This window comes from Schistocerca piceifrons, chromosome 5, assembly GCF_021461385.2.
Source record: "Schistocerca piceifrons isolate TAMUIC-IGC-003096 chromosome 5, iqSchPice1.1, whole genome shotgun sequence".
NCBI classification, from domain to species: Eukaryota; Metazoa; Arthropoda; class Insecta; order Orthoptera; family Acrididae; genus Schistocerca; species Schistocerca piceifrons.
The window spans coordinates 272,168,246-272,191,720 of NC_060142.1; the positions used below are offsets into that span (position 1 = coordinate 272,168,246).

Sequence of the window (23,475 nt, forward strand, 5' to 3'; positions counted from 1 at the left end):
CCGGTTTCGAAATCTTACATAGCCTGTTTGAAATTTTCTGATATTTCCTTGTCTCTTCCACACATACAATCTTCTTTCATGATTCGTCTCTTTTACAGAACTCTGTCATTTCTTATTTCACACCACACACAACGGTCCTTTTAATCTCTTCATCATTTGAGGATCTAGTGAGCACATACCTATAGAGTATTCTTGTACTACTGTAATGTGGCAGATCTTGACTTTGTATCCATGTCCGTAACGATAATGCCATCACTATACTGTTCATAAAACCCTAACAGCTTTCCTCATTATTAGTCTTACTCCTTCATTACTCCTACTACTGTTGTACATGTTGTTTATTAATGATCTTGCAGACAATATTAATAGTAACCTAGGACTGTTCGCAGATGATGCAGTTATCTATAATAAAATACTGTCAGAAAATAGCTGTACAAATATTCAGTCAGATCTTGATCAGATTTCAAAGTGGTGGAAAGGTTGGCAGCTTCCTTTAAACGTTCAGAAATGTAAAATCGTGCGCTTCACAAAACGGAAAAACGTAGTTTGTACTGATTACAGTACCAATGCACTGCAATTGGAATCGGTTAACTCGTACAAGTATTTGGTTGTATACATTGTAGAAGTATGATGCGGAATGATCAATGGGTTCGCGCTTGGGTAAAGTACGTGACAGACTGCAGTTCACTGGTAGAATACTTGAGAAATGTAAGCAAGTTATAATATAGATTGCTTGCAAATCACTCATGCAACCCATCCTGGAGTATTTCTCAAGTTTGTAGGAACTGTATCAAGTAGGTCTGACTAAGGGACATTGAATGTATAGAGAGAAGGGCAGCACGAATGGTCGCGTGTTTGTCTGACCCGTGGGAGAGAATCGCGGCGATTCTGAAGAAAGAGAACTTGGTATACTCCTGAAGACAGATGCAGACTATCCCGAGAAAGCCTATTACAAAATTTCAAGAACCAGCTTCACAATATGAATCTCGGAAATTCTAAACCATCAACGTATCGCTCCCGCAGGGATCATGAAGGCAATATTAATCAGTGTACACTTATGCGTTTATACAATCATTCTTCACGCTCTGTAAATGTGAATGACAGCGGAAGAGGCCCTGGTAATTGTTACAATGAAAGTTCCCTCTGCCATGCACTTCAAAGTGGTTTACAGAGTGAGGATGTAGATTTGATGTTGCGGACTATTATATTAGCAAGAGAAATAGCTTTTGCCAGTCTGGATAGTGGTCCGAAGATAGCTCTGTTTCATATTTTTATTACAAGACACAGCCTCGTAGGTGTTTATTATGAAATATTATGTCCGTTACAGAAAATAAAAACCGCTGTAAAATCACAGTTTTCCGTTTGCTCACACGTCTGCCGACACCCCACATCTTCATCGTTGCACCTGCCTAACATTGCACCAATTTGCTTTCACTGATACGTGTTCCTAATCTTTAGGTTTTCGTATGTTGGCTAATGCTGCTATCTAGCGAGCCGATACACGAGTTAAGGTTCCCATCTGGCGGCGACCGTCGCTACCAACAAGAATTTTGGCACCAGTGCGCAGGCGTGCGCGAAGCTGCTGCTGTTCCGTTGCTAAGCGCGCAGTACACAAAGCGCAAGCGTTAGGTGCTGTGCGGAGGGAGTGTGAACGACGGGAATGTGGAGACACCGGCACGCAGAAATATTATCCGTATCGTGAGACACGAAACGGTTCGGTAATCGGCTCAATTAAAAGCGCAAATCACACACAATGGATGAACTTGATGACCGTGATGGAAGTGCTGTGAAGTCTCCGATCAGAAGACTGGGATCCACTCGCAAGTTGCTGGTCCTTAATAGTGAGTATAGTAAAAAATAAAAATTCTGCTTGTAGTATAGTGTGTTTTGCCGTGCGCGATGCGAAGTCTGCTCTGTTTGTAACTATCTGAGAGGTGCAGTATGCCCGCATTTCTGAATTTGTGCTTAAAAACAGCAATAACCTGTTCAAAATGAGTAAATTTTTGCTGGTCGCTTGCGTCTACGGCAGAAAAACTGGTAGTTGTGTATAACTTTCGGAGACGTCGTTGAACGAAAAAGAAGCATACATTAAGCTCCAGGAAGCGATTGAAACAAATCTTAAAAGTGAGTTACTTTCAACGTAATGATACATTCCTTAAGTTTGCAGTTTCAGCTCCAGTCATAAATAACGTACGTCTTACGGTAAATTATGGTTAATTGTTGATAATTGCTTACTGTTTGGGTGTTACGTACTGGACCCATCCGTGACAGAAAGTAGGAAGTTTCATCCATTTGTGAGACATCTAAGATAAGCAAATGCATTTGAAAAATTGCTTTCACATCATACGAAGCACATCGAAAACAACCAAAAGACGTCTACTTTGGGAAAACGATGCATCGCAGGCATTGAGTTATGCGTATTCCGTATACCATTGTTTGTATTACGCATTTAAGACTAAATCTAGGTCGCCCTAGCCCTTTGCTTGACTTTTTTTTACGTTAATACTAACTGAAAAGATAAGGGTAAACAAAACACGTAAGACCCCAGATTTGGAAGCTTTTAGAGAGTAAAAGACAAATAGATAAATCGTTTTTATTAAAAACACTCCCTTTGGCGTTTATATCTCAGATTAGCACATGCTTAACCTTGTACGATAAAGTGTAAGACCAGGCTTGTAAGCATTTGTTTTGTCAATAAAATGAAATGTAGCGTGTTACGATCCGTAATTTGTGCATATGAATTTATTTACGCAGTGTTATGACACCCTCCAGTCTTCTTCGCTTTGTGTGTTGCGGCGTCACTCATACTTAAGTCTTGCATGTATATTCGGACATTTGAATGTGGGTCATACACAGTGAAGCTGCGACATTAAATCTAGCGTAAGAAAGGTATCCGAACGCAACAATTAATTGTGAAACAATGAAGACGTACTTCACTGCTGGCACGAATGAAGCAGATAGTATTTTATTGTATGTTCTTTTTGTCTCTGCATACCTATAACCACCTGGTTAAATAGTAGAGATACGAAGGCCAAAAGATTCTAAAACAATCTGTAATCGCTACGTTTCAATACAATCAGTATTTTTCTTGTGTGTATCCACAGTGGTATTACTGCACTTACGTTTTGAGTCTTTAATTTACGATGTTCTTTATGCTTTTTGTCCGTATGTATCTTTGTCTGATCTTTGATTTCCAGTCGTTAGAATGTATTTTGATGAGCAACAGTTACGAACCCACAAAGTTTTGATTACTTACATGGAATTGGTTCGCAGGATATGACGTGCTATTTATTCCACATGTTTCGTATTCTAGTCAAAGAACTTTTGCTACGTATTTGCACTTGACCTGCTAATCAGATCACCTGCGGTAAGTGACATCACAAGATGCTTTATAGATTGCGTCTGAGCTGTTGTCGACATAGAAGTATTTTCTAAAATTGGAACACCAAACTTTAAAACTGATTAGAGAGAACATCGATTAAAGTGCAGCCGTCACACAATTTTGAAAGCGATGATTGTAGTAGCATGTCTAGTAGTAAATGTCGTTGTTGGTGGCCAGTGAAAGTAAGCAGATACAGTGCAGATAAGGAATAGATGAAAGGCTCGATTTTTTTGTGTCGTGTATGGCGTATAAGATTGTGATTTTTAATCAGGGAACCAGGCAATAATATGCATGTAGATGCCATCAAAAGATCGACACGCTGCCTGTAGTAGGATTTATTGAGACTTGGAAAACAATATGATATGCAGTATGAAGGCATATTACTTTACCAGTTTGCTGAAGTTGTTCGAAAATAGGTATGCCCGTAACTTTTTGTGTAGGGAATCTGTTTCACTTCGAATTGTGTAATGGTTTTAAATGCTTGAGGAGCACGGGATTCAAGTTTGGTTGTAAAAAAGTGTGCGATGAACAACGGAAACACGATGTAACAATTCCAGTACTTTTGTGTACAACAGAATCTAGCGACCTATGTACATTGATTATGAACCACTTTGGCTAAAACATTTTTTACACCAAGACTCTTACATATGTACGAACTCAATGTTAAGTGTTGCAGTATGGTGCAACATTTGTTAGGCTTCGGTTATGACAAGAAAATTTCACAGCTGGCTTCAGCTGTTAGCATGGTTTGAAACTAGGCTGGATCGTGGTGATAATAGATGACTACGCGTGAATTGAAAGCCCATCAGCGTCATTACGTACCCGAGTTGCAAAGCCCAGTTAATCGTAATATGACCTACCCCTTTCGTACACAGGCGCAAGAATTGATGGCTGAAAACTGGCATAATCATGTCTTTTGATTTGGAAATTACTGACAATTCTAGCGTAGAGGTCCGACAAATTATTATTGAACAACAAATATGAAGTTCTACATTTCGTGCGCCAGGGGAGGTGAATAGTATTTTGAGGTATATGCGACGAATACATCACCCCCCCTCCCACGAACCATGGATCATGTCGATGGTGGGGACGTTTGCGTGCCTCATTGATACAAATAGCCGTACCATAGACGCAACCACAACGGAGAGGTATCTGTTGAGAAGTCAGACAAATGTGTGGCTCCTGAAATGGGACAGCAGCCTTTCCAGTAGTTGCAGGAGCAACAGTCTTGATGACTGATTGATCTTGCTTTGCAACATTAACCAAAACGGCCTTGCTGTGCTGCAACTGCGAACGGCTGGAAGCAAGGGGAAACTACAGTTGTAATTTTACTGAGGGCACGCAGCTCTATCGTATGGTTAAATGATGATGGCACCTCTTGAGGATATCGTTATCGGGAGAAACAAAACTGGCGTTCTACGAATCGGAGCGTGGAATGTCAGATCCCGTAATCGGGCAGGTAGGTTACAGAATTTAAGAAGGGAAATGGGCAGTTTAAAGTTAGATATAATAGGAATTGGTGAAGTTCGGTGGCAGGAGAAACTGGACTTCTTGTCAGGTGAATACAGAGTTATAAATACAAAATCAGATGGGCATAATGCAGGAGTAGGTTTAATAATCAGTAAAAAAATAGGAACGCTGATAAGGTACTGTGAACAGCATAGTGAATACATTATTATAACCAAGACTAACACGAAACCCACGCTCACCACAGTAGTACAAGTTTTGCCAACTATCTCCGCAGATGAGGAGGAGATTCAGGAACTGTATGATGAGATAAAAGAAATTGTTCAGGTAGTTAAGCGAGCCGAAAATTTAATAGTCATGAGGGACTGGAATTCGACAATAGGAAAAGAAAGAGAAGGTAAATCGGTAGGGGAAAAGGAATGAAGGTAGGGGGAAAGGAATGAAAGATGAAGCCACCTGGTAGAATTTTACACAGAGCATGATTTAACCATAGCTAACACTAAGTTTAAGGATCATGAGAGAATGATGTATACGTGGAAGAGACCTGGAGACTGGAAGGTTTCAGATTGAGTATTTAATGGTTAGACAGAGATTTAGGAACCAGGTTTTAAATTGTAAGTCATTTCCAGGGGCAGATGTGGATTATGACCCCAATTTATTGGTTATGAAGTGCAGATTAAAACTGAAGAAACTTCAAAAAGGTATAAATTTAAAGAGATGGGACCTGGATAAACTGAAAGTACCAGAGGTTGTAGAGGGTTTCGGGGGAGCATTAGGGAACGATTGAAGAGAACAGGGAGAAGAAGAATGGGTAACTTTGAGAGATGAAGTAGCGAAGGCAGCAGAGGATCAAGTAGGTAAAAAGACGAGGCCTAGTAGAAATATCGAATTTAATTGATGAAAGGAGAAAATATAAAAATGCAGTAAATGAAGCAGGCAAAAAGGAATACAAACGTCTCAAAAATGAGATCGACAGGAGGTGCGAAATGGCTAAGCAGGAATGGCTAGAGGACAAATGTAAGGATGTAGAAGCATATATCGCTAGGGGTAAGATAGATGCTGTCTACAGGAAAATTAAAGAGACCTTTTCCAGAAAAGAGATCCACCTGTATGAATATCAAGAGCTCAATTGTAAAACCAGGCCTAAGCAAAGAAGAGACAGCAGAAAGGTGGAATGAGTATATATTCGTAGAGGGTCTATACAAGGGAGATACATTTGGGGGAAATATTATGGAAATGGAAGAGGATGCAGAGGAAGATGAGAAGGGAGATATAATACTGCGGGAAGAATTTGACAAAGCACCAGAAAACGTAAGTCGCAACAAGGCCCCGGAAGTAGACAAAATTCCATTCGAGCTACTGATAGCCTAGTGAGAGCCAGCCACGACAAAACTCTTCCATCTGGTGAGCAAGATGTACGAGACAGGCGAAATTACCCCAGACTTCAAGACGAATATAATAATTCCAATCCTAAAGAAAACAGGTGCTGACAGGTGTGAAAATTACCGAACTGTCAGTTTCATAAGTTACGGCTGCAAAATGCTAACACCAATCAATTACAGAAGAATGGAAAAACTCGTTGAAGCCGACCTTGGGGAAGTTCAGTTTGGATTCCAGAGAAATGTAGGAACACTCGAGGCAATACTGACCCTACGACTTCTCATAGAATATAGGTTAAGGAAAGGCAAACCTAGATTTATAGCATTAATAGATTTAGAGAAAGCTTTTGACAACGTTGACTTGAGTACTCTGTTTCTGTTCAGTTTTTACAAAAACCAGAGGGCAGTTATAGGAGTAGGGGCAGAAAAGGGAAGCAGTGGGTGAGAAGTGTTCTAGCAATAGTGGACACCGAACCAGAAGAGGGGTCGAAACGTCGATTATTTTAGAAGGAAATATGACGCGGCCTAACAACACAAAAGATTTCAATTTTGCTTACTGTATTCGTTTCCTTTGTTTATTTAACCCTTTACCGCTGAAGAGTTTCACGAAGATGATAACACTCCATGAGGTGTGCATCGGGTAGAAGGCAGGGCAGCGCCGCATCGCCTGTGGTGTGTGGTGCTGGGATTTGGGGGACGCCGAGGCTGCAACGTGACTTCCGGCGAGTCGCTGGCGGGGCCCGGAGCGGCGCATCTGCCCGACAGCTGGCCGGCAGCTGCCAGCTGCGCTCCCAGGCCTTGCCTTGCTTGCCCTGCCCTGCCCCACCTCCCGACCGGTGCCTCTAAAGGGCTCCACAAACCAAGGACAGATCGCAGCGATCCGTCGTTGGCTCGTGCGGTGTGCCCAGAGAATGCACTTGTGTGTGGGCAGAGCACAGCGATCGATTCTAATGCAAAACCCTGAGTCGTGGCATGAGATACGAATGGCTGCCTGGTTGCGACTCGATTTTGTACTGATGAAGCCTAATTGTGTTGTTTCGTTTCGCTTTATCCGCATTGGGCAAGAACTCGACGATAGAATTTATGGTTACACAGGGTCCGAGAACCACTCTGAGAAGAGAAGCTAAGGCCGATTCAAATGGCTCTAAGCACTATGAGACTTAACATCTGAGGGCATGTCTCCTGCACTTAGAACTACTTAAACCTTACTAACCTAAGGACATGACACACATCCGTGCCCGAGGCAGGATTCGAACCTGCGACCGTAGCGGTCGCGCGATTCCAGACTGTAACGCCTAGAACCGCTCGGCCGCAGCGGCCGGTGCTGAGGCCGGAATTGCCATTTTGAGTACCAGTAGTTTCTGTCTGAAACCACAATTTTATGAGCTTTGTTTTGAAGTACCAGTGCCTTTAGCAAGAAACCACCGGTGCTGTTTCAAGACGGAGACAAGTGTGATACACTGAATGCAGTGCGTTGTACAACAGCGCTCAAAGCAACAGTCGGCGCCGAGGTTCTGCTTCGTGATTGTAGGAGATTGTGACATGCGGTTTATTTTAACTGTGGCAGTATTGAGAGATCACTGACATAGGAAGTAAGTACGGTGTGTTTAAAGTTATTCTAAGGTAGATTTTAGTGTGTACTACAACTTTTATTACTAGTTTCGAAATGAAACCTCAGAAGCAGTATGTAGGTTTGATACAAAAATTATTAAATTTTAGCTCCATGTTTGCTTGTTATTTAGGACTGTAATTTGTTTTAGGAATTACGAATTGATGGAAGTTTCGAGATGCGGGAATGTGACTACGAAAAATGCTAATTTTCTTTCAACGATATAACATGAAATGATGGATAGTGGAAAACTGTATGTCCTAGTGGTTCCATAACGAAACCACTTACTTAAGACAACTAATTCTTCACTTCTTGCCAATTTCTTCTTGTACTCGTAGCATACTGTGGTAATAAAGGTCAATTATGTGAAATTTTTAAAATTGTATATTTTTTATATTGTTGGGACCCAAAGGTTTAAGAAGTAATACAGGTATAAAAACATTCACACCCTCCGATTTTACATAAAAACGTATACACCCTCCGATTTTACAAAATTAGCGTTTTGAAGCTTGGATTGTAGAAGTATAATTGATGGGAAGTACATAATAATAGTCATGATACACTGGGCACCACCTGATGCTGTGGAGTTCTTTATAGAACAACTACGCGCTTTATTAACGCTTGTAACCTCTAAACAGAATGAGGTACACTATGAAGCGGACATTTTAATTTACATGTCTCTCGTCATTTCATACAATACAACTCTTCCTTCAATTTATAACAAAGAGGTGCTGTAGTCAGCAGTGCTACTAGTGACAACATTTCTGTAGACACATCGGGATTGCAAAACAAATTGTGTGAATACTTGTAGTTAAAATATAAAACTAATGAATGGAAAAAAGAGTTGAGGACTAAAAAGATAATGTTATTCTTCAAAGATCAAGTTTGTCAAGATCGCTAGTACTGTCATTCTTTTTATTCCTGTTACCAGTTTCGACAGATCTTGCTATATTATTAGATGAATGCATTGTGGGACAGCACCACAACATGTTGTACAGTTTAATTGTGTGGTATTTTACCTGAGACATGCTGGTGTTCCCTGCCGCTTTTTGTTACAATTTGGCGCAACATCACTATGTGCCTTTTAGTGTAGTGAAAAGCATGTACATCTAATAATGTTGCAAGATCCGATGGCGACAGCATAGGTCTATCTATATCTATACTCTGCAAACCACTGTGAGGTGCACGGCGGAGAGTTCGTCCCACTGTACTAGTTATTAGGGTTTCTTCCCGTTTCATTCACGTATGGAGAGCAGAAACGATGATTGAATGCCTCTGTATTCTAATCTTATCCTCACGATCCCTATGTGAGCGATATTGTAGTATATTCCTAGAGACATCGTTAGAGCTGGTTCTTCAAACTTTGTTAAAAGACTTTACCTGTATAGTTTAAGCCTATCTTGAAGAGTCTTCCGGTTGAGTTCCGTCAGTATCTCCGCGACGCTCTCCCGCTGTGACCATTCCTGCAGCCTTTCTCTGTTTACGTTCAGTATCTCCTGTTAGTCCTATTTGGTGTCCGCCGCCGGTAGCTGAGTGGTCAGTGCAACAGAATGTCAATCCTAAAGGCCCGGGTTCAATTCCCGGCTGGCTCGGAGATTTTCTCCTCTCAGGGACTGGTTGTTGTGTTGTCCTAATCATCATCATTTCATCCCCATCGGCGCGCAAGTCGCCGAAGAGGCGTCAAATGGGAACTCCTATATGGTACTGGTCCCACGTACTTGAGCAGCGTTCTAGAATCGGTCGCACGAATGATTTGTAAGCAGTCTCGTTTGTAGATTTGATTGCAGTTCCCCAGTATTCTACAAATCCTACTTTACCCACGACTGAGCCTGTGTGATCATTCAACATCATTTCGCTGCAAAGTGCTACACCCCGGTATTTGTTTGAATTGCCGTTTCCAACAGTCACTCATTGATATTGTAGTCATAGGATACTACGTTATGGGAAGAGCTCAGTTTTACATTTTTGAACACGTGAAGCATGTTTCCGCTTAGAAATCCTATCAGGATCTGACTGAATATGTGTGCAACTTTTTTTTCAGATAGTACTGCATTATAAATAACTACATCATCTGCAAAAAGTCTGAGGTTACTAATGAATATTTGTAGAAACAAAAATTGTAATAAAAAGAATTACTAGCCATCTTGTCAAACTTGATATTTCAAGAGTAATATAACCTTCAGATCGCCCCCAACGATTGACGCAATGTCAAACATATGGAAAACGGTAATGTCTGTGGAATACGCCTGTGATAGGGCTGTTGGCCTGTCCGAACTCAAGTAATTTACCAGGCAATTTCAGCCAGTATTACAAACGCACTGTGTCGTGAAATTATGTATAGAAAATGAACCGCAATGTTTTGCAGCACTGGCAGTTGTTCTCCGTATTTCCACTAATACATGCAAAACAAATATATAAAAATAAAAAAGAATGGTAATTTACATTTATCAAACCTGTTGTGAAACGTTTTGCTTGGGGACTGTAGGTATGCTCCAGAATAACCCGAAGTGGGTTGTGTACATGTTTCTAGAGTGCTATTACAATTAACTTTCCGTTTATTAGTCCCCAATTCGTAAGTCTTGTAGAGTAACTGCAAGATTTACAGTATTTGCACAGTTTATTTTGCAATTTCAGTGTGTGTATGAAAATGTTGTCAATAGCAGCACTTCTGACCACCCATATTATAAATCGTTTAAGGGAGGGCTAGATTATATGCAATGAGAAATGAAATGTCGTGTGGCTAGGGCCTCTCGTCGGGTAGACCGGTCGCCTGGTTCAAGTCTTTTGAGTTGACGCCACTTCAGCGACTTGCGTGTCGACTGGGATGACATGGTGATGATTAGGACAACACGACACCCAGTCCCTGAGCGGAGAAAATCTCCGATCCAGCCGGGAATCGAACCTGGGCTCCTTGTTATGACAGTCCGTCGCGCTGACCATTTTGTTCTATATTGCTCATTGAATTTTTTCGGGTCGGACGTCCGATGAAACCCGTTCTTCGTTGTTCCACTCACTCAATTTTTTGTTGCAGAGGGTAGCTAACCCTCTGATCGAACACGCTGAGCTGCCGTGCCGGCTAACCACTCAGCTATCGGGGCAGACCTATGAAATGAGAAGAGACTTGACTGTAGCTGTGGAATAGGTATGCCCCAAACATTTACATTAAAAGTGCACTTAATGTTACGTCACCTTGTTAAGAAGTTAAAAGACTTTTAATAATACATATAATTGTTTTATGAATAAAACAGAATTACCAAATGGACCCGAGTATGTCATGATGACTACAATCAATTAACCATGACTTTCTATGTCTAAAGCACAAGCTTCAAATTGCGAATCTCTGCAAAGTTTTGGAGTGTCGGTGTTTTATATTTGTATTACTTCTTAGTATTAGTGGCAAGTCCGGCTAAGAATTCCCTTTTCAGAATAGTTCGTCCTGTGATAATAACTACGTGGGGCATTCAATAAGTAATGCGACACTTTTTTTCTCGTCCAATTTCGGTTGAAAAAATGCAGCATTTGTTGTGGGACATCGTGGAATATTCCTGCTTCAGACCCTGTAATTACATGAAGTTCTGACAGGCGGCGGTGCTATACGTAGCTTTCGAATTGGTGTCAATAACGGAGGTGCGCTCCAGTCAGAGAGCCGAGCTGACATTCAGTTGTGTAGTATTGGAACGTGTGGACCCTCTTATTCGAGGTGGTCGACGGATCACAATCGAACACTTCGCTGCACAACCGGACGTCTCTGTTGGTAGTGCTGACACACTCGCCTACCAGTTGGGGAACTCGAGGTATGTGCCCGCTGGGTCCAATGCCGTCTAACAGAAGGTCAGAAGGAGCAACGAAGGACGATCATTGCTGGTGCGTTACTAGGTTGTTCGTGACAGTCGTTACAATTTTTTTCAGAACATCACTTCTAACTGGAAATAAAACTGCAATCCATGGAATGGCGCCACACCAAATTCAAAACCGGTGATGGTCTGAAGTGATTATTCTGTTTGATGTCCCGCCTCATGACGCAGCGATCGACTTTGAAGTGTATTGTGCTACCCTCAGGTAATTGAAGACACGATTTCAGCGTGTTCGTCGCCACGAAAATGCATACGAACTTCTCCTCCATGATAATGCTAGGCCTCACACAAGAGGAACTCACAGAACTTCGTTGGACTTTTCTTCCACATTCAGCTTACAGTATGGATCTCACATCTTCCGAGTTCCATCTGTTTGTCCCAATGAAAGGTGCACTCCGCGGGAAGCAGTACATCGATGATGAGGAAGTTATTGACGCTGCAAGATGTTGGCTGCGACGTCGACCATTGCAGTGGCACCATGCGGGTATAAAGGTCCTCCTAGTAAGGTGGCGTAAGGGCGTCGCATTGAGTGGAGATTATGTTGAAAAATATGGTTTTGTAGCCAAAAGAGAGGTGAATAATATGCTGTATTGGAATCCTGAATGTAACCAATCTGCTTGCAGAAAAAAATATGTTGCATTATTTATTGAATGCCTCTCGTATAAATTTAACATAAAGACATTGCTTCCTTAGGAAAAGCGAAACGAAACAAAACTACACAGCCACGCATAGTAAACAGCAAACGAATCGCTACCAGATAACCATATTGCCTCACATCCGCATGCGAGTCAACAGATTGCTAGGGAATTACGAGCGATCAGTGACAGATCCCCCCCCCCCCCTATGAACCACGGACCGTGCCGTTGGTGGAGAGGTTTGCGTGCCTCAACGATACAGATAGCCGTACCGTAGGTGCAGCCACAACGGAGGGGTATCTGTTGAGAGGCCAGACAAAGATGTGGTTTCTGAAGAGGGGAAGCAGCTATTTCAGTAGTTGCAGGGGCAACAGTCTGGACGATTGACTGATATGGCCTTATAACATTAACCAAAACGGCCTTGTTGTGCTCGTACTGCGAACGGCTGAAAGCAAGGGGAAACTACAGCCGTAAATTTTTCCGAGGGCATACAGGTTTACTGTGTGGTTAAATGATGACGTCGTCCTTTTGGGTAAAATATTCCGGAGGTAAAATAGCCCTTCATTCAGATCTTCGGTCAGGTACTGCTCAGGAGAATGGCGTTGACAGGAGGAACAAGACTCACGTGAATACAGGGATATAAATACAGAATCAAATCGTGGAAGTACAGGAGTAGGTTTAATAATGAATTAAAAAGTAGGAGCGCGGGTAAGCTTCTACGAACAGCATAGTGAACGCATTATTGTGGCCAATATAGACACGAAGACCACGCCTACCACAGTAGTACAAGTTTATATGCCGACTAGCTCTGCAGATGACGAAGAGATTGAAGAAATGTATGATGAGATAAAAGAAATCATTCAGATAGTGAGGGGAGACGAAAATTTAATAGTCATGGTGGACTGGAATTCGATAGTAGGAAAAGGAAGAGAAGGGAAAGTAGTAGGTGAATATGGAATGGGGATAAGGAATGAAAGAGGAAGCCGCCTGGTAGAATTTTGCACAGAGCATAACTTAATCATAGCTAACACTTGGTTCAAGAATCATAAAAGAAGGTTGTATAGATGAAAGAATCCCGGAGATACTATAAGGTATCAGATAGCTTATATAATGGTAAGACAGAGATTTAGGAACCAGGTTTTAAATTGTAAGACACTTCCAAGGGCAGATGTGGACTATGACCCCAATTCATTGGTTATGAACTGTAGACTAAAATTGAAGAAACTGCAAAAAGGTATGAATTTAAGGTGATGAGACATGGATAGACTGAAAGAACCAGAGTTTCTGCAGTGTTTCAAAGAGAGCATTAGGGAACGATTGACAAGAACGGGGAAAAGAAATACAATAGAAGAAGAATGGGTAGCTTTGAGAGATGAAAAAGTGAAGGCAGCAGAGGATCAAGTCAGTAAAAAGACGAGGGCTGGTAGAAATCCTTGGGTAACAGAAGAGATATTGAATTTAATTGATGAAAGGAGAAAATACAAAAATGCTGTAAATGAAGCAGGCGAAAAGGAATACAAACGTCTCAAAAATGAGATCGACAGGAAGTGCAAAATGGCTAAGCAGGGATGGCTAGAGGGCAAATGTAAGGATGTAGAGGCATATATCACTAGGGGTAAGATAGATATCGCCTACAGGAAAATTAAAGAGACCTTTGGCGAGAAGAGAACCACTTGCATGAATATCAAGAGCTCCGATGGAAACCCAGTTCTAAGCAAAAAAGGGAAAGCAGAAAGGTGGAAGGAGTATATAGAGGGTCTATACAAGGGCGATGTACTTGAGGACAATATTACGGAAATGGAAGAGGACCTAGAAGAAAATGAGATGGGAGATATGATACTGCGTTACGGGTTTGACAGAGCACTGAAAGACCTGACTTGAAACAAGGCCCCGGGAGTAGACAACAATCCATAAGAACTACTGAATGCCTTGGTAGAGCCAGCCCTGACAAAACTCAATCATCTGGTGAGCAAGCTGTATGAGACAGGCGAAATACCCTCAGACTTCAAGAAGAATATAATAATTCCAGTCTCGGCTGTAAAATACTAACACGAATTCTTTACAGATGAATGGTAAAACTGGTTGAAGCGGACCTTGGGGAAGATCATTTTGGGTTCCGTAGAAATGTTGGAACACTTGAGGCAATACAGACCTTACGACTTATCTTAGAAGATAGATTAAGGAAAGGCAAACCTACGTTTCTAGCATTTGTAGACTTAGAGAAAGCTTTTAACAGTGTTGACTGGAATACTCTCTTCCAAATTCTGAAGGTGGCAGGGGTCAAATACAGGGAACGAAAGACCATTTACAACTTGTACAGGAACCAGATGGCAGTTATAAGAGTCGAGGGGCATGAAGGAGGTGCAGTGGTTGGGAAGGGAGTGAGACAGGGTTGTGGCCTATCCCCCATGTAATTCAATCTGTATATTGAACAAGCAGTAAAGGAAACAAAAGAAAAATTTGGAGTAGGAATTAAAATCCATGGAGAAGAAATAAAAACTTTGAGGTTTGCCAACAAAGGACCTGCAAGAACAGTTGAATGGAATGGACAATGTCTTGAGAGGAGAATATAAGATGGACGTCAACAAAAGCAAAACGACAATATTGGAATGTAGTCGAAGTACATCAGTGATGTTGAGGGAAATAGATTATGAAATGAGTCACTTAAAGTAGTAGATGAGTTTTGCTATTTGGGGAGCAAAATAACTGATGATGGTCGAAGTAGAGACGATATTTTAGACTGGCAATGGCAAGGAAAGCGTTTCTGAAAGTATTTGTATGGAGTGTAGCCATGTATGGAAATGAAACATGGACGATAAATAGTTTAGACAAGAACAGAATAAAAGCTTATGAAATGTGGTGCTACAGAAGAATGCTGGAGATTAGATGAATAGATCACGTAACTAATGAGGAGATACTGAATAGAATTGGGGGAGGGGGGGGGGAATTTGTGGCACAACTTGGCGAGAAGAAGGGATCAGTTGGTAGGTCATGTTCTGAGCCCTCAAGGGATTACCAGTTTAGTATTGGAGGGTAGCATGGAGCAAAAAATCGTAGAGGGAGACCAAGAGATGAATACACCAAGCAGATTCAGAAGGATGTAGGTTGCAGTAGGTACTTCGAGATGGAGAAGCATGAATAGGATAGGGTAGCATGGAGAGCTGCATCAAACCAGTCTCTGGATGAAGATTACAACAACAAGACAGTGACAGATCATGCGTTTGTCGACAAATAGTAGCGATCGATGGCTGATCACACATAATTCCCAAGCAATCAGTTGAATTGAATTGCATGGCATGCGAGACAGTACAGCTGCCTGCCAACGATTTGTTTGCCTGTTTATTAAGCATGAGTGTGTAGTTTTGTTTCGTTATCTGGAGTTAAGACTTTCCCTTAGAATTTATTTTAATTCCGAGAGCACAAACCATTCTGAAAAGTGAAACTGAATGTAGAGTTGCCACTTATATTAAGAAGTACTTATCTAAAAACATCGATAATCTTACGATTTTGCAATGAAGAGCTTGCAAAAGGTCCCTTGCTATATCATAAATATAGTCCAAGTGATGCTAAATGTTATTACTTTTATATAAAGAAGAATATTTATTATCTTCTCAACAACCCTCAAATCTTGAGCAACGCCCCTAATTTTTACATATGAAGTTAGTGAATTTACACATTGCACTTTTGTTGCCTTTGTCTGAGGACCCTTTCAGAACTCAAATTAATCATCAGATTAACTAGTTTAGGACGAATTCATTCTGAATTGCTGGTGTATCCTCGTATCACCACAATAAAACAGTGAACGACTGAAATAGTATGAATGAGAACAGTGGCATATGTAAGTTTAAAAGAATAACTACAATCGAACTGATAAATAAATAGCAAACATAAATCAAGAAAGGAATGGTGCTTGATTGCTAAAGCGTTAATTTGGGTGGGAAATATACAAGTTCTCCCCAGAATTAATCCCTTTTACAACGCAATTAGACTTTGTTTACGTGAATCCACTGTGATGCCAAATTCTATTCAAATGGAATCAACTACGACCAGTTGCACCACAAACTATGGCCATGGAGAACAGGGAGCTGTGAGTACCATTTAATAATCCTATGCTGGTGTAGCAGTACTTTACCCTTTCACCTTGATGCGGGCGGCAGCGGAAAACGGCATGCGCTGTGGGAGGGGTCGAGCGCGGCGGCAGCTGTAATCTTCTAATTCATCCATGAAAACTTGCAAACTACGGGGACTGGCGTTCTTATTATTAGAACACAGGAAATTATGCTATCAGAGCCCTGAAATCCCAGCATATTTCATTGTGAAGTGCACCCGTTCGTTGGTCTGGCCAAAACCAATTTGAGTCACAGGCACGACGGCGTGTGCTGGAATTGTCAAACATCAGATGGCCGACTCAGGACGACTAAGTTCACCCTCGTGGCGCACGATATGTCTGAGACGATACGCAGTTCCACTGTCGGTAAAGTTGGAAACTGCCACTGGCTCTTAGTCTGCCACAACTTGCATACGACAAGGTCTCACCCACTAGGAAAAGGCCTGAAGTTCTCCGCCAGGGGAGGACCAGAAGACGAAGAAGGCAAAGAATCACAATCACTTTCCACCAAGCCTCGAACAGGAGCCGAATTACCAGAAAAAATCACCTCCATGTAGTGCAAACCAGTGAAACTCTCTCCCACTCATTGAATCTCCCCTCTTGATTGTTCTGCTGGCCTGATAGCCAATCCAGACACAGCAGTGGGTTTCCCAAGCTGGGGGAGAAAGCCTCTGCTTTGCATATGGTGCAAATGGCTCTGAGCACTATGGGACTTAACATCTCATGTCGTCGGTCCCCTAGAATTTAGAACTACTTGAACCTAACTAACCTAAGGACTTCACACACATCCATGCCCGAGGCAGGATTCGAACGTGCGACCGTAGCGGTCGCACGGTTCCAGACTGAAGCGTCTAGAACCGCTGAGCCACACCGGACGGCGTGCTTTGCATATCCGGAGGCTCAAAACCTCTCTTGCCTGAAAAAAAGAGGATTTTAAACTGGGGAGACGTCGTTCTCACAGTAAGCATGGCCATGTTTCGCCAAAAAACGTCTACATAGACAGGACCACAGTCCCTAATTTATCAAGAGATCTAATTTTCCAGGCTGACCATTTCCAATTTCTGAAAGAAGGCTGTTAAGCTTCCCATACAGTCGTGCTTGTAAAATATAGGCTTTTTTCCACTCGCTAAAAGAACCTACCTCCGCTAAACCCGTGCACCAGCCGTTCTGATCGTATCGTCCCAGCTTCTAACATGGGAATGCTTATAGTTTTATGACCTTCCTGCCGTTTGCTCAGATTACAGCAGTCTCTCTCAAATGGCTTCCTCCACCCACTTTCAGCCACCAGACCACCTTCCCGACAGACCGTCGCCTGGCCCAGGTAAAACGTTTTGCGAGTCGGCGTCCTCCTACTCCGACCCCAAGTGGGAAGAATGAAGTGCCACAGCTCGAGGTCTATCTACACCTACAGTTCACAGAGCGCTGCTTCCCCAAATCACTCGCACAGCCAGTACTCCAGCTGGTAGTTTGTGGTATTTCTGAAGCAACTAAATGCATTATTAGAGAGTTCAACTTCTAAACAGATTGAGTTTATTGAAAGTGGGCATTTTAATTTGAATGTATTGGACGTACCAATTCTACCTCTATACTTCAGTCCCCTGTCGTTTCGTATAATTGAAAAAAAATGGCTCTGAGCACTATGGGACTTAACTTCTCAGGTCATCAGTCCCCTAGAACTTAGAACTACTTAAGCCTAACTAATCTAAGGACATCACACACATCCATGCCCGAGGCAGGATTCGAACCTGCGACGGTAGCGGTCGTGCGGTTCCAGACTGTAGCGCCTAGAACCGCTCGGCCACTCCGGCCGGCCCGTATAATTAAGTTAATGCTCCCTCACACAGTCTACAACAAGAACCATGGAAATCAGCATTGCTGTTATTAATAAAATTTCTGTAGACAGTCGAAATTGCAAAGCCATTGTAGTTGAGCGGCAAGACTAATAAAACTGAAATTGATTAGGAGATTTTAAAATGTATTTTCGATCAATAAACTGGGAACGTGTACACAACACGCTTGGTTGTCTGACATAACTTACATTTCCCCTGAAAACCATTCTAGAACGGTTTTAGTAAATTCCTAATTTTTGTTTATAAACGGAGATAAACTAACATTGCGTCCGAACATACCACTTAATCTTCCGTAGCAGCATAGCAGAACTTGAAGACACAGACACGTTCGAAATAGTGGTTGCTATTGAATTGGTTGGTAAATCGTTGGTGTGTGGCGGTGACGAAGCGAGTACTCAGTTGGAAGCGATATCGCCAGCGGTTTATCGCTCGTTTGTGTGACGAGTAAGCTTCTGGTTTCGTGGCTTCCTTCCACCAAGAAAGTGAATATGCGGCTGTGGCGTGCGAGAACTGCGGATGATTGTATTTTTGATAAAAATTCCCAATCCCTTGATCTGCCAAATGACGGTGGCCCACCTTTAATAGCAGAAAGAATTTTGACCAATAACTCTCCTTCAGCATAAGTCTGGGAAGATCCGATTCCATCCAAAGACGATGGGCACCAATGATAGGCACAAGAATTTTAGCCAGTAACCCCACTTCTTCAGCATTATCACAGGAAACTACTCTTACTATCCAATGACGATGGCCCACCAATCTTACCCACTAAAGTCCACTTCTCCAGCATAAGAGAGGGAAAACTCCTCCTTCATAAGACAAGGCGACACAGGCCTTTGACAGTGTTCAGTGAACAACGCCTGGACTACGGTACAGTCAGCTGTGGACACCACAGGATCCAGAAGAAGATCCCAGCAGAGGTATCGGAACATCGACCACGTAGAAGAAATATGATGCGGCGTAACAACCCAGAAGATGAAACTTCCTGGCAGATTAAAACTGTGTGCCCGACCGAGACTCGAACTCGGGACCTTTGCCTTTCGCGGGCAAGTGCTCTACCAACTGAGCTACCGAAGCACGACTCACGCCCGGTACTCACAGCTTTACTTCTGCCAGTATCTCGTCTCCTACCTTCCAAACTTTACAGAAGTTCTCCTGCGAACCCTCGGTCGGGCACACAGTTTTAATCTGCCAGGAAGTTTCATATCAGCGCACACTCCGCTGCAGAGTGAAAATCTCATTCTGGAAACATCCCCCAGGCTGTGGCTAAGCCATGTCTCCGCTATATCCTTTCTTTCAGGAGTGCTAGTTCTGCAAGGTTCGCAGGAGAACTTCTGTAAAGTTTGGAAGGTAGGAGACGAGATACTGGCAGAAGTAAAGCTGTGAGTACCGGGCGTGAGTCGTGCTTCGGTAGCTCAGTTGGTAGAGCACTTGCCCGCGAAAGGCAAAGGTCCCGAGTTCGAGTCTCGGTCAGGCACACAGTTTTAATCTGCCAGGAAGTTTCATATCAGCGCACACTCCGCTGCAGAGTGAAAATCTCATTCTGTGAACCCAGAAGATATTACCTTCAATTTTAAAGTTATCCACTTATGAATGGAAATTGCACTTTGTAGGCCTGTGGCCAGATTTTAAAATTGTTAAATAAAATAAATCTTACATCTAAGAACTGCTTTATCATTCTTTAAGAGAAAATCTGGATGGCTTGCAGGGAATGGTACACTATATTTGCTTCGCTTTTCGTGGTGATCTCATCACGTAACCTGCTTGTCCACGACTAACTGTACTGCGATCGACAGCAGCATCTCCATACACATTTTTCAACCTCTTATGGATGTTTCCCACTGTCTCGTTTTCACAGCACAGGAATTGTATGACAGCACGTTGCTTCTTGACGAACATCAAGTGTAGCAGCCATCTTGAAGACATGCTGTGATGGCGCCACTCACGGGAACAGGTTGAACTAAGTTTGAAAACAAGCGGGAAGGATGTCTCTACACACTGTAAAACTTTCACACATGCAGAATGAAAACTGTATTTTTACAAAAATAGTGTGCATTTCTTTTGGAGTGACCATCGTATTTCAAGATCAAGATTCGTTTCGTAAATTCATTTGAATGGGAGAAGAGATTTTGTAGAGGCTGCTCACCATCATTGAAAAAGATATTTACCAACAAGATTCATGCGTGAGCCAGTCTGTCAACCCTGAGACGGGTATATACGTATATTTTACAGAGAGTTATGTAATAGCAAAAAATTTCCAAATTTGTGTGAATTCTTAAAGAACCAAAGTTCTGAGGCCATCGGTCCCTAGGCTTACACACAGCTTAAAGTAACTTATGCTAAGAACAACACACACACCCATGCCCGAGGGAGGACTCGAACCTCCTGCGGGAGGGGCCGCGCAATCCACGACATGGCCCCTCAAGACGCGCGGCTGCGTAATAGCAAAAACTTCCAGTGTGTAACTCATGTTTACCTTTAGGCATGTTCCACATCCACGAGGATCTCTTCAGCACGGATCTATGGAACGAAAAACTAATCTAATCTCTCACAGTTACTTTAAGGTTTCTGGCCACGGCGGAAACATTCCAGACGTTGGCCTTTGCAACAAGAATTGCAGCAAATACATTGTTCATGATAAATAACATCGACTTCAGAGCTAATACTTTTATTAAATGAGTAAGAAGACCCAGAAACAACTTGGAAGGAGGTATGGCATAGACTGCGTAAAGACTGTATCTACAAATGTCATTACTTGATATTTAATAGGCGAATTGTACCAAAAAGAAGCGCTTTTGAGAGATTATCATTGTGCCATAGCATTGAAACGTTATACTTTCCAACTAAAAATATCAATTATACGAAGCCTTTACCTACCTGTATGTAGTTTACTTTCATTTTATTATGTGAAATCGTAGCTTCAACGACACGTTTTCGAGAGATCCTTAGTTTGTTGACTCTTTGAAACAGCATATATTCATGCCACAAACTCTACGAGAAAGAAAACCCATCAAATACGATGTTTAACGCCAATGCAATATGGCGGCGGCTATGTTCTGCTTGTGACGTACAACGATGTCAAATCTTATGGGTCACATTCCTCTGCACGAGAAAAACCTGACGAGCCAGATTCTGTATTTCACGGTCCGCAGTGTGATAGAAAATGGAATCCCACGCTGTGATTTCACCAGGTCCTAGAAAATGGAATCCAACGCTGTGGTTTCACCAGGTCCTAGTCCATGTGCATTTTCGCGTCCCGTGAGAAGACGGTTTTAGTATTCACCTGGCGGGAATCTCGGCGACCTTTGTGAAGCGGAGCCCGGCTGCGCGTTAAATGCGCCTTTTAGAAGATGTGCAAATAAGCGAAGCTCAGCGTTAGCGATTATCTGAAGACGGATTATAACATTTTAATTACTTTGTTACCCTTGGTGACTCTGTTGACTGTGAAGCAAATCACTGTCATTGGAGAAGCAGGTAGCTCTGAAGAAAGACTGACTGCCCCAATAAGGTTCTCAATTACTCAAGTCTAAAATACAGAGCTGCAATTTTTTTCATGTACAGTACTTTTAGAAATAATTCCTGAAACATGTAAATATTATTTATGCTAATGAACTTCAGTATTACTCACAGCTCATTTTATATACGTTTCTCTGCTCTCTTGTATGCAGCCTTCATATTCTCTAATTTCTTTAGTGTTTTTGCGTTATTATCGTAGAGTTTTGTTGTCTTCATTTTTGCTGCTAGTTTCTCAAGTACATGATCCCGTGCGCCCTTATTGCAATACTGCTTGCCTGATAGGTCCCACAAACTTGAGAGGTCTTTATAGAGTTCCAAGAACCCCACAATCAAGTCACGCTCTTCAGTGACACCGTTGTTAAGCGCTGGCTCACGAAGTTTACGCTCGAAAGCTCACAGCACGACTGACGAGCTACCATACCCGACAACTCTACTGACGGCTACATCTGATCGTATGGCACGGACGCTAGACAAGTCCAAACAAGCGTTTGTCGGACGGCAAGCCTACATATGTACTGTCATTGAGTCTGACTAAACTTGGTCTGACTTGACCAAATACGTCCGGACGCCGGCAGGACGAGGGAAACAGATTCAGTGACGTCACAACAAACACAGAGGAATGCGTAACGCAACGTTGACTTCCGTGTTCAACGTAGTGAGAAAAGAGTATTGCTGCGTACAATACAGCTGCAATAGCAACAACCAAACAGAGGACTAGCTCGATCACACTGTTCTGTTCGTCGTTGTCATACTGTTCTGCTACATCAAGTGCCGATTACCAGAATGAGATGCAAACATAGTGCAGTTAAGAAGAGAATGTAAAAGCTTTTGAACTATGGTGTTATACAAGAATACTGAAGGTTAGATTTTAAGATTGGCTCGCTAATGAAGAGGTAATGAATCAGATAGGAGAGAAAAGAATTTTATGGCACGACTTGACAAAAATAAGGGACGGCTTGGATAAGATGCATCCTAAGGAACCAACATCTAGTTAGAGAAGTGTGGGGATTAAAACTTGTGCAGGAAGACCAAGGCTCTTCTACGGTAAACCGGCTACAGTAGTTATGTACAGATTAAAAGACTTGAACATGATGGAGAGATGTATCAGACCATGTTTCAGACTGAAGACCGCAATAACATGTACGTTGCTTAGCACTGAAACGTGTTTTATTTTTAACTCAGTACATGAAGCTAACAACAAAAATTCGTGGAAAACTAGTTAGGCCGCTACTATCACATAAAGCAACCGCACGAAATTTCACAGCCATTTGGCGAAATGAAAACATCGCTCCTTTCTATGCTCAACTGTCATCACTTAGTGATTTTTTCCTATTTTTTTAACTTACCTGTTTCGCTATAGTTGCAAACGCAAAAATTTTTATCCGTGGCCGCATCTATACAGATCAGAGGAAAAACTGAAGATAATTACGTATCTGCTGTGTGTGTCGTTGATTCCGTACTCTCTTGCCAATACAGCAAGGTGCGGTAATTGATCTATATAAAGATTAAGCGCGTAAAGGTTTCCGCGGCCGGAACCAGGTAATAAAAGTTTTCTGGGTGTAGAGCCGCGTTACGTTGTAGAATAACTGCCACGAAATGGATAAAGCCGACGTTTGGGCCACGTATTCAGTGGCTTTCTTCAGGATCTACAAATGAAAAGACAGTGTTACGTGTTGCC

General features: G+C 42.2%; 1 protein-coding gene across 1 annotated transcript in view; it reads left to right on the forward strand.

Moving 5' to 3' along the window:
* Positions 1 to 1,628: 1,628 nt before the first annotated feature.
* LOC124798936 (SLIT-ROBO Rho GTPase-activating protein 1-like) overlaps positions 1,629 to 23,475 on the forward strand; it is a 659,943-nt gene continuing 638,096 nt past the window's right edge. The window contains exon 1 of the mRNA XM_047262471.1: positions 1,629 to 1,841. Coding sequence (XP_047118427.1) covers positions 1,754 to 1,841 — 88 coding nt within the window. The 5' untranslated portion in view covers positions 1,629 to 1,753. The remainder of the gene's footprint in view (positions 1,842 to 23,475) is intronic.